The 12,459-nt window shown below is 37.3% G+C and overlaps 1 protein-coding gene across 7 annotated transcripts in view; it reads left to right on the top strand.

The window, feature by feature from the left end:
- The window catches only part of PTPRC (protein tyrosine phosphatase receptor type C), a 121,595-nt gene that overhangs the window by 59,415 nt on the left and 49,721 nt on the right, over positions 1-12,459 (top strand). For 2 of the 7 annotated variants that reach the window (XM_027610221.1, XM_027610218.1), the window contains 7 exons: positions 1,671-1,805; positions 4,658-4,801; positions 5,627-5,692; positions 6,858-6,884; positions 8,647-8,862; positions 11,008-11,133; positions 12,244-12,384. In XM_027610221.1, the coding sequence (XP_027466022.1) occupies positions 1,671-1,805; positions 4,658-4,801; positions 5,627-5,692; positions 6,858-6,884; positions 8,647-8,862; positions 11,008-11,133; positions 12,244-12,384 (855 nt within the window). The remainder of the gene's footprint in view (positions 1-1,670; positions 1,806-4,657; positions 4,802-5,626; positions 5,693-6,857; positions 6,885-8,646; positions 8,863-11,007; positions 11,134-12,243; positions 12,385-12,459) is intronic. The other 5 variants (XM_027610222.1, XM_027610220.1, XM_027610219.1 and 2 more) reach the window with 4 other exon arrangements.

Here is a 12,459-nt window from a genome sequence, read left to right as displayed (position 1 = left end):
ATAATGTGCTATATTGCCATTTTCTGAGGCAAACAGGTTTGTAGACATACTCTGATTAGAGACTAAGCTATTTGCTTAACAGGACCATTAATCTTAGTTTGGAAAACATGTATAACACTACCTCAAAAATTCAGGGAGGAGTACATTATAATGCTTTGAGTACCATACTGATGAAGTTTATTGGCTTTAATAAGCAATTAAATAAATGATAAATGCCTCCTTATGTTGATTACAGGACTGTACATTCAATCTTTCCTCCATTTTTTCCCGCTACACTAGCAGAGTAGTGGCTAAGACCTATCTAAACACTGTAAGCATTTGAATTCATTGCCCAAAATTTTAACAAGAGGAATGTGAAGATGAGGACGTTGATGGCTAGGTAGAACATTTCAGGCTAAACTTTTTTACTGAGTAAATGTCACACAGAGCTTTCCATTTCCAAGGTTCCATATTTCACTTCTTGTACACAAATACACGCATACAAAATTCCATATGACATAAAATGTACGAAGAAATATTTAAAATGAAATAGATTGGGAATAAGGGTGAATAATATTAAAATACTAACTTGCTCTGGCACAAGAATACTGATGGTGAAATTAGCTTGGAAAGTTTCTTACACTTTCAAATAAAAGAACACATTTTTCCCCCTAGAAAATAATCTTGCTATCAGGTGATATTTCAGTTATCTACTGGGATAAAATCTGTATGTGTTATTTAATTTTTGTTTGTAATTGATTTATATTGTGGAATACAATAAAATTTTCAGGCTTGCTAATATATGTAGGGAAAAAATCCTTAATCCATTTTTCTAATACTGTAATATTTTCAAACATTTTCAAAATTGTTCAAAAATCATTAAACTTAATTATGTAATATTATTTTTATGAAAATATTTTATGCATGTTGCAAAACATCAATATAGTATATACAAAGTATATACTTAGACTTATATATACTAAAATTTATGTATTATATTTATATATATAAAAGTATTTACACACATACACAATGAAAATACTATTTCTGATTCTTAAAGATACTGTTTTATCCGTGATACACCCTCCAGACTCTAGACATGGGATTCTGTGAGAGAATGTGTGTACGTCTGTGTGCCGCTCTTTCCCCGCATCTTTTCTAGTACTAGATATTAAACTTTTAAAACTCTGACAGTACGATAGTTAAAGTATTTCATTTGTACATTGAAAAAAAATTTCATAGTGATGAGCATGTTTGCATATACTTTTTGGCCACTGTATATATTAGATGTCTGTTACATGTCTTGTCCATTTTTCTTTTTTTTATGATTTGCGTATTGTATATTGAGGGATTCTTTACTGATTCTGCCTACAAAGAAATACCCCAACTTTCAGTTTGTAAAGTTGAAGGAGACTTCACAAAGCTCATAGTGACTTGGAGGTTAAAAAAAAACCGCCTGGAAACCTGAGTCATCTGTGACTTCACGGCCCAGAGGGAGCCTCTGGGAATCCGAAAATGAAGAACACAGGTGCCACCTTCCTGCCAGGCAAATTTGAATAGAGGCAGACACACATTTTAATAGACTGAGTCATTTCACGGTTTGGTAAACAAATATACTTATAACCTCTTAGTATTTGTATTTTTCATCTGTGGTGGGGAAACACTGAAATGATTTCACTTTCTTACCTTAGGTGTTACACAGCCGCCTCTCCACCCCACGCACGCAGACTCGCAGGCGCCCTCTGACGGATCTGACCCGCAGACACCCAGCAGCACTGCTGCCCTTCCCCCACGCACCCCTGCTCCGGGTGGGAATGACACTGCAGGTTTGCGGGGCTGTTAGACTTGTGCAAATATGAAGAGAGCATGACAACTGCCTGTGTTTAAGACTAGTGTGAGGGAATCCAACCACTTGTTAAACATGCAGCACTTGCTAGTTGGTTAATTTGGAATTTCATACTTTCATAGTTATCGTTCGTGAGGCCACATAACTAAGGTCCTTGTGATAGAGATGAAATAATAAAGAATGAGACTTACAAGAATAAAGGAAAGACCTGTTCCAGAGGAAACAGTTATTTAGGGTAATCTACATGGTTTTTTTTTTTTATATTTGGGGCAAGTATCATTGCAGAGTGAGAACTTTTTGCTGGTAATAAAGAATAGTATGTATGAATTGTTGCTTAAAGATCCCCGACCAATACACAAAATCATGAAGAGTGGATGACTTCCATCATCAATGAAGCGCACCAAGAAATTGTAACCACAATTTAATTGTTTTTTTAAAAAATGGAAAAAAAGAAATAGATACTTCATATTCCCCAAACATTAGGATTCTTTTGGCTTAGCATCTCTGCACGTAAAAGCAATGCAAAATATCCCCTTCGTTGTCTTTCCAAAATCAGCGTCTAAGTCACTTCATGGTGCCCCCCCCCTTTCTTATCCTGAAAAACAAAAATCCACATGGACATATATAAAAATGGAGTGGCCTGAGTGTCTGAAGGTTAAAGATGGCAATGGGGGGGGGGCTACAGAGTTGGCACTAAAGTGGCCTTGCTTTAAGTATGAATCAAAGATGGAAGTCAACCCTATCAAACAGAGGCACAAAAGTCATTCCAGGCAATGCACAAGATTGAAACAACTGGAAAAAGAGCTGCCCTCGCCTCCCTGCCTCGTTCCACCCACCCTAGCTGCCAGGAGAACCGCAGTAAAAAGATTTGGAGCTTTTAGTAAATGCACAGATCCAGAAGTTGTGGATGAGAAGGAGCCGTAAAAGACCTAAAGGGGACTGATCTGCAGGGGCTGATAGACACAGAAACCACCCTATTTGCCCTCATGAAGAAATCCTTCCTCTCCAAGTGGCTAATTCCACTAATGAAAAATTGATTAGGATTAATTAACTTAAGTAAAATGGTAAAAGCCACTCCTAAACCGTAAACCGGCACTGAGATTACCTACACAAGGGAGTCATAGTTTTCACATGAAGGAGGAAGGGAGGGGACTCGGGGAGGGATCATGGGGGCCGCAGAAGAGCAGGACAAGGGACTCCGGGGCATGGAGTGGGGTGAAGAGAACAAGCTCGTGAAAGAGAAGTAGGGAAGAATATGCAAGGAGGCAAAAGACAAACCCGTTGATTTTTAAAACGTGGCAGAGGACCAGTTCTGTGTCTAAATTTTTTATTTATATATTTATTTATTTTTTATTTTTTAAGATTTTATTTATTTATTTGACAGAGAGAGAGACACAGCAAGAGAGGGAACACAAGCAGGGGGAGTGGGAGAGGGAGAAGCAGGCTTCCCGCCGAGCAGGGAGCCCGATGCGGGGCTCCATCCCAGGACCCTGGGACCATGACCTGAGCCGAAGCAGACGCTCAACGACTGAGCCATCCAGGAGCCCCTAAACTTTTTTTTTTAAAGAAAAAAAAAAAACCTTCCTGCTCTTCTCCTTTTTCTGTTGGAGCCCTTCTATGGGGATCCAGAACTGAAGAACTGATGTTTATATCACTCATTCTGCTCTATGGGTTAGTGAAATGGGAGGATGGGTTGTGTAGACCAAGCTGAGAACCCAAACTCAAATTTTTGGAAGATGCTTTTTCAATTCTAATGGATGTGGATGTGAAGTTATGGACTGTTCTGGGTTTGTAATTGGAGGATGCCTGCATGATGGCCTTGAAACCATTTTCAGCATGTGCATACATGTTTTACTCTGCTCAAATACTGAGAATCTTACTGCAAATGCAAGGCTAATCTCTTATCATTGAACTGAGGACCCCAGGGATCATGACAGGGAAATAACCAACCAAGCTTAAATAGAGCCTCGTTAGTATTTCTTTTTGTTTTTGCCATGACAACTACCAGAGTGCTAGTCATGTAATAGGCATCCAATGCATACATATTGATTGCTTGTGCTGTAATTCTGGTGTGATATCTGCAAGAAGATGTCACATGCATGAGGTGCTTTGAAGCTTGAGAGTGAATGGTCCTAACCAAATACATTGTGCCGTTTCTTCAGCAACGACAGCTGATTCTATACCAATTGGCTTAGATGTGCTTTTTCCTGGCAAGGGCAGTCTACACAATGGAAGTCGAATTGTAACCTTCAGCTGGAAAGGAAGCGCCCTGAGCTCAGCAACTGCACAGGCAGAGAAGCCCACTCAGCTTTGATTTAAGAAAAGTAGACCTAAGCACCTGCACCCAGAAATCCGCCCCTCCCCAGAGAGGTGCACCCCATGCGAGGCTTTCACACATAGCAGGCCTGGCTTCCTCTTCTGCCAACCTTAACACAGCCTTTTACACCCAGAGTTCCACTCCCGTCTCTGTGGTGTCAGCACCAGCAAGCCAGTCCCCCACTCTATCGCCATGGTGCATTCTCACTACCACCCAAGGCATGCCTCAGCTGGGGAGTTTGGCTTCCCTGAGTTGTGCAAGCTGGCTCCTCAAGTTCCAAAGACTTTTAAATTTGTGCTCCGAAGAGAAAACTGCATAGGTTTTGAGTTGCCTGACGATAAACTTACCTCTTCCACAAAGCTTGCTGTTTTTAATTCAGTTTTGCAGAACACATAGAACAAAGTGCCTGATTGTTGCTTGGCCTTAGCTTCAATAATCTGTTTATGTTGACTGTCTGGCCGTTGCCCTTGGGTGGCAGAAATGGATGACAGTGATGATGGCCTTTCTGATTGCAGGCTTCCCAGGAGAGTGGATTATACCCAGCATCTTCCGCGTAGACACAGCTTTCACACCAGTAGCCACCCTCAGCCCTGCACACAGCAGCTCTGCTGCCTTACCCTCTCTCATCTCCAACACCACCACCAATGATAACGCCTCAGGTTTGACCAGGATGCTCTAGGTGTCGTAGGTTATGGATAACGAGATGGAGACTTGAAACTACCAGGATGCTCTAGGTGTCGTAGGTTATGGATAACGAGATGGAGACTTGAAACTTTAATGCAGCTCTTTTACTTCATACCAAATATTATTTGCAGGTGTCCTGTTTTACAAAGTTTCATTATCTTGATACTAAATTAGACAAAATAAACTTGCCGGTAAGCTTTTTTTTCTGGGCATACTTTATTTTGTTATTCATAGTATGAATGTTGGTGGCAAAGAAGAGAGATAATAGACTTTAGTGTCATATAGCTGGATCAAATCCAGCCTCCTTAACTTTCTGGCTGACTTTAGCACAAGCCACTAATAATTTGTGTGTGTCAGTTTTCCCTTCTGTAAAACTGGATATTATAATATTCATTTTATAGGATTGATGTGAGAACTGAGTGTGTAAAAAAGGCTGATAGGCAGTGAATACTAAAAAAGAGTAAGTGGTATCTTTATTAGTAATTAAAATAAGGAAGCCGTAATTGAAGGAGAAAAGAGTAGTTTGACCATCAGGTAAGAATTACACCAAGGAATGAATAGTTTCTCTCAACTTATTTAATGTCATGCTCTAATTATTTGAACTATTGCTTATCTTCAAGGGCCATTTGTAGATAAAGCTTTGATTCACTTTTTTATTTTGAAAATGAGCAAGTGTTAATTCCAATGAGGTCTCCTGTAGTAAAGATTGGGTTGGGAAAGTATCTTTGCTGAAGAGTTTTTCCTTTGCCCTTTATTATGACAAACTCATTAACTTTTATTCTCTGTTCATTTCCTTGCAGATGTGACTCTTACGTCCGCTTCACCTGCAACAAACATTACCCATAAAACTGCTCCCACAGCAATAGGTGACAATCTTACCTTTAGCCATGAAGTCATACCATGTACCTGGGATGTGCTCATAGAAGGGTCTTCCATTTGCTCTACATGGGGCTCCTTTTTTTGAGAAGTTCAACTGAGTATTCTAGTCATGGGGGCTGTGGAATAGCAGTTAGTCTTAAAACGCTTATTTTAGCAAGGCAACAATTGGTGAGATCAGGGCACAATGTTTCTGTCATAACCTATCATGTCATTATAGCACCCCCCTGCTCTCCTAACTTTGCACTTTATGCAAATGCATAGAAAAATAATCAAATATACTAGGACTTCTTTCTCTAAGAGTGGTTTTAGGTATTCATATAAAAAAGGAACTAGTCTATCAATGGGATTCTCCATTCCAAGTGGTGAATAGCAGAGGATTTATTGTAGAGCCCCAGTCATGCAACATGGAGCATGGAAGCAAAAGCAAGGGGCCTCTAGGGAATGAACAGAGCAATTGGCAGTGTCAGGCAGCGGGTCGGCCATGGCAGAGCCTGCAAGCCCACTCTTCTTTCCCCAATTCTTCCAACTCCCAAAGACCAGATTAGCAGAGATCTCTTCGCTTTCACAAAGCACATTTCCACTCATTCTTCAGTTAATGCTTCACCCAAGATATGTTTCAATTCATTGAAAGAGCCATTAATTACTCTGGATCCAGTATATGTGCAAAGAACTTAACAAAAATTAAACTAGGGAATGAAGCAGCTTTTGCCTGTTTTCTGATGTTTTTAAACAAAGGTGTATATATACTGAACCCTCTCGAGGTTATAATTATATAATCTATTTTGAGATTAATCAAGGGGATGAGGACCTTTTAAATGTTTTTGGCTGCGTGTAGAGTTAGCCATGTCACCACACCATAATCAAATGGGTGCTCAAAAATGCCAATATTATTATTATCACAATCATGTTTTTTGGGTAAATTCATGAAAATGTTTTATAGAACTAGCTCATTAGTTTATAACATTTGAAGTTTTGAGATTAAAACATTGTACTAGGCACTGTGAACCCTGCATTGTCTGTTAAACCTAACTCATAGACTTCACAATTTATGAAGTTGAAACATTGTAAAACCACCTTTTCCCAAAATGACTATAGCAGAGATATTGTAAATGAAATTTTAATAATTTGCACTCTTTTTTTTTTCTATTATAGTTCCTACTACACCTAAGCAATCATGTGGTAAGTTTGTTTATCTAGAGGGAGCATATATCACTTTAGAATATTGTTTGAATTATTTCCTTCTTCGTTCTAAGCTTCAAGACCCACTAGCAAGCTATACTCACTGGCTCTCATTTCCCAGTAATGATTAGTTCCAAATCTTAAGAGCCAGTGTCCTTCAGGAGCAAGAAGATTTGATGTCATATTCAGACCTAGTTTTGAGCATCAGGATTAGTAATTACTAGCTGAACAACTTTGGTGAAGCCACTGAACTTCCGTTTGGGTGTGCATGAAATGGAAAATAGCAAGTTTGCTTTGGGGTTGCAGAGGGTGAGGATTCAGTGTAATGATACATGTGAAATGTGGAGAACACCTTCAAGGCTTGTGAAGAAAAAGAATCTGTTTTTGTCTCTGCCTCTCTGTCTTTCTGTCTTGTCAGGGTTTTGGCTCAAAGCAGGTGCTTGAGAGCAGTTTGTGCAACCCTTTTCCCATTTTCCTACTCTCTTCTCAGTGAAGTGTTCCGTGGCGGGGGCTTCACCCTCCATATTGTTTGTGAATCTCATCGCTGAAGTCTCTGCCTTCGGTAGCTCCCCATACATTTAATGTAAAGATCAGCCTTCATATGTTTGCTTAATTAATATGGTATTTTATGATCATATTTCTCCTATATTATTGCCTCTGTACACTCTTCACTTAACCAATATGAAATTACTTACAGTTTTCTAAACACATAGTGGTTACATAATGTCTCTGTGTTCTCTCCTGCTCTTCTTCCTCTACGCTTAGAATTCCACCTCACCTTCATCCAGCGCACCCCCTCCCACCATCTCTTTTCCTATGTCCTGATCATATTTTAAAACACAAACTGAGTCACCCGCCTCCTCTGGAGTCACCCCATCTCTTATGCCTGCAATCTGAATAAATTTCTCCCCACCCTACTCCCATATTATTTTGTGCATAATCTTGTTTTAGGTGTTTGCATGTCTTCTGCAACTCATGTCTATGTTTGTCTCCATGTTAGGACTCTACGTTTCTAAGAACTGATCATTTGTATTCCTAGGGCTTGGGACAATGTCTTAAAGATAATAAGGGCTTAATAATTGTTCATTGGATTAAAAATGAGTGAATAAATTAGCATTTGTGGAAAACATATTTTTACCAGTCAACGGAATTTGTTTAAATAAAGGAGAGAATGTGAGATGTCACTAAGGGGAGGTCCTTAGGAGGGTTTATTATTGATAATTTTACCTAGGTAAAGGAGTAATGAGGCCTGTGGTCCCTGAATTAATGTTCCACATATTTGGAGAAACAGGTAATCAAGAACTGCATTTTAGAAAGAAAAGGAAATGATAAAGCAAGGAGAAGAAACTTGTCAGATGCTTCATTCATTTGTGCATCAATTCAACAAGTAATTCAAACAATTGAGCCTCTACTAATGACAGGTTTTACTCAAAAACTTGGATTTATGTTGATGCTCAAAGTAAACTGGACTTTGCTGTCATAGAATGAATATACAGTTCAGTCAGGAAGACAGACATTAATCTGTTAATCACCCAAGTATAAACTTAAAAGCTGATGTCCTTGATAGGCAGGGATATAAAGAGAATTTTGAAAAATAATTATGGACACACCTGATGTGTTTCCTCTCTTTTTCATGTTTCTGGGGATACTTTGTTAAATATTTGATATTTTTGAAAATCTATATTAAGGTGCTTGCATTTGATGTAGGTTTATTTGTTCTGAAATTTTTAAAAAGATAATCCTCACTTTTATTTTCTTTCAGATGAGAAGTATGCACATTTCCCTGTGAAATATCATTATGATAATGAAACTAAGTCATTTAAGGCAAAACTAAATGTTAGTGTTTATGTGAATTGTGAAAATGACACATGTCTAAAGAATGAGATCCACGGCCTACCAGAATGTGCAAATACTAATGTTACTATAAGTCATAATTCATGTCATACTCCAAAAATTTTAAACTTGGAGGTGCCACCAGGTAAATATAAATTGGTTTCTATTTGTATATTTATAAAACAGTACAATTCTATGTGTCTTGCGTGCTAGGGGTTGCAGGAATCTGTCAGGTAAGTGAGCAGGGATGAGGGAAAGGAAGTCGGCAGGACGCAAGTGGGTGAACTTTCTGCTCTCCTAACCCAGTGAGTTTAGGAACTCTTATAAACCGTCTTAATTCTTTTCCCCTCCCTACACTCCATCTACACAGTGTGTTGTGTAGATTAAGTTTTATTTATCCCTCTGTGGATGAGCGATTATCCACAAGCTTTCTTTCCCCCCATTTAATTCAAGTCATTAAATATATATGTGCACATATTTATCCTTCTAAATACAGTTGTGTCTGGAGTATATTGGGGGAAAACACAAAGTCAAGGATTTGATGGTTGTGGAAAGAACAAAAATACTTTCACATAAAAAAAGAGATTATGATCATTTTAAGGTGATCAAGCCGGTTTTGCCAGCTAAGCTCCTGCTGGGAAGAAGGGACCAGGGTATCAAGCCCACTCCACTAAAGCATATCTTTATAAAATGCATTTTGGCAAAGAGATTCAGGAACTGTAAATATTTTGACTATCTCACATCACATAATAATTCAAGAACATTGATTTGTTAACATCTCAATAGGTTAAAGTTTGCTTTCATATCTTGGTTATTGTAAATAATGCTGCTTTAAACATAGGGGTGCATGTATCCTTTTGAATTAATATTCTTGTATTCTTTGGGTGAATATCTAGCAGTGAGATTGCTGGATCATAGGGTAGTTCTATTTTTAACTTCTTGAGGAACCACCATACTGTTTTCCACAGTGGCTGCACCAGTTTGTATCCCCACCAACAGTGCACAAGGGGACTTTTTTCTCCACATCCTCACCAACATCTGTTGTTTCTTGTGTTGTTGATTTTAGCCATTCTGACAGGTGTGATGTGATAGCTCATGTAGTTTTGATTCGCATTTCCCTGATGGTCAGTGATGATGAGCGTCTTTCCATGTGTCTGTTGGCCATCCGCATGTCTTCTTTGGAGAAATGTCTGTTCATGCCTTCTGCCCGACTATTTGTTTTTTGGGTGTTGATTTGTATAAGTTCTTTATATATTTTGGATACGAACCCTTTATTGGATTTCTCATTTGCAACAACATAGATGTAGCTAGAGAATATAATGCTAAATGAAATAGTTAAAGACAAATACTATATGACTTCACTCATGTATGGAATTTAAGAAACAAAACAAACAAAGGGAAAAAATAGGAGAGAGAGAGACAGAAAGCAAGAAACAGACTCTTTTTTTTTTAGGATTTTATTTATTTATTTGACAGAGAGAGACACAGCAAGAGAGGGAACACAAGCAGGGGGAATGGGAGAGAGAGAAGCAGGCTTCCCGCTGAGCAGGGAGCGGGGCTCCATCCCAAGACCCTGGAATCATGACCTGAGTTGAAGGCAGACGCTTAACAACTGAGCCACCCAGGTGCCCCAAGAAACAGACTCTTAACTATAGAGAACAAACTGATGGTGACCAGAGGGGAAGGGGATTAAAAAGGTGATGCGGATTAAGGAGTGCACTTGTTATTGTAGGGAATTTTTGAATTGCTAAATAAAATAAAATAAAATAAAATAAAATAAAATAAAATAAAATAAAATAAAATAAAAACTTAAAAATACATAGGTTAAAGATTGATTTTTTTGAAAAATTACTGAAATAAATTATCAATTAGGAACAGAAAATGACAATGTAAAAAACACATTCTCCAAGACAGAACCTCCTATACTTTGTGTAATAATCATTTAATAAAAAACATCAAGAGTAAATAAAAAAATTGAAGATATAAGAAAAAGAATGAAGTGAGTGTGTTAAAATGTGCAAAAAATGCAACTTCACCTAGACATTTGCTTGGGTCCCATTTTTTAAAGGTAGGATAAATTCTAAATAAAATGCTGCCAAAATGTGTGAAGTTAAAAAGAATAAGCTAAATAATTGAGACATGCAAAACCCTGAATTATTGGACTTTGCCAAAAGCACTCTAAATGCTTTCCAAAGACTATATCATGAATATAATGTCGGTCACTTTAATTGAGCATATGGCACACATTATGAAACATTAATCATCTATTTTTATATCTTCTTTTTGACAGGTCCTGAAGGCTTTAATTTGAAAGATTGTACAGAGGCTGATAAAGCAAATACTTCTATTTGTTTAAAAGTAGAAGAAAAAAACTTTACTTGTGATAAAAATAAAATTAGATACATATTTCAATGTGGTAAGAATATAGCTTTGATTAAAGTATTTTTATGATAGAAAATTGTTCTAGTTGTAACTAATCCCTCTTTCCTTCCTTTCTTCCCTCCCTTCTATCCCTTCCCTTCTTTATTTCTTTCCTTCTTTCTCCCCCTCTCCTCTCCCTACCACTGTCTCCCTCCCCCTCCCCTTCCCCTCTTTTGGTCCATGGTATATTTGGAGTCAAAACATTGTATTCTTTATACCACTCAAATTCATAAAATAGACAAATACTTTCCTTAAAAAATAATCTTTGAAACAGTAACAGTCAATTAATTTACAAGAATTTTCTTGGCAATTGTTATACACAAGATATCGTTGAAGGGATTATCAGAGAAGGTTGTTATAGAAAAATTATGATACACATACTGTTAGAATAAAAGCAAACATAAGATCATATTACTCAAGAGTTTATGTGGTCAGCCCTCCATCAACAAAATTCATAGACAACCTCAAGAACACTTACATGAAAGTGGGAAAAGTGCAGTAAGTGCTAGGCACTTGAGTTTGGGTTCATATGGGGGGCAATAATTGAGATACCGGTTCTTTTTAATAATTAATGACTTAATGAATTTTTACTTCTTTTTATTTGAATTTATTAAGGTGGAAGTTCCTTCTTTGGTATAAAGCCATCTGCTAAGCCATATTTGGCAAAACACACACACACACACACACACACACACACACACACAAAGGATGCAATGTGACACTGGTTGTAATCATCATGTTATAAAGAAGATTCATGGCTGTGATATAAATAGTATGAGGAAAGCAAGAACAAACTGATGATGAACTGATGGTAAAACGATGATGTATCTAAAATATTTGTTAGGCAAAAGCTAACTCAGGTTCAATCTCAGTTTCTGAACAGAGAACTCCTTCCATCAGTTATATTAGAGACACTCTTAAATTCAGTTAGACTTTTTAATATTTTCTTTAAAATGGAGTATGGCAATGATAGTAGTTTTTTGTAGTATCATTTACTTATTATTTACTATTAGATATTAAATGATTATAGATATGAAATCTAAAGAGAAAGTTAAATGTGATATAGTGTATTCATATACTGATATATGATACTTATGTCTTTCAGGTAATTGTACTGAAGATAATAAGAAAGAAGTTAATTGTGAACACTTTTCACCTAACCAAAGTTATTCCTGTAGTTTACAAGCATTCTATGGTGGCCATATGTTTTTGCACATAAATAAAACTGTTCAAACAGATATTGGAAGTGAGTATATTACTTATATGTGTATGTAAAATTTCTTCTTATGTTCTTACAATTCTTTGAGAATCACAGAAAATG

Source organism: Zalophus californianus, chromosome 10 (genome assembly GCF_009762305.2).
Source record: "Zalophus californianus isolate mZalCal1 chromosome 10, mZalCal1.pri.v2, whole genome shotgun sequence".
NCBI lineage: Eukaryota > Metazoa > Chordata > Mammalia > Carnivora > Otariidae > Zalophus > Zalophus californianus.
The sequence above is the reverse complement of the archived record's forward strand: the minus strand, read 5'-3'. Positions and strand labels throughout refer to the sequence as shown.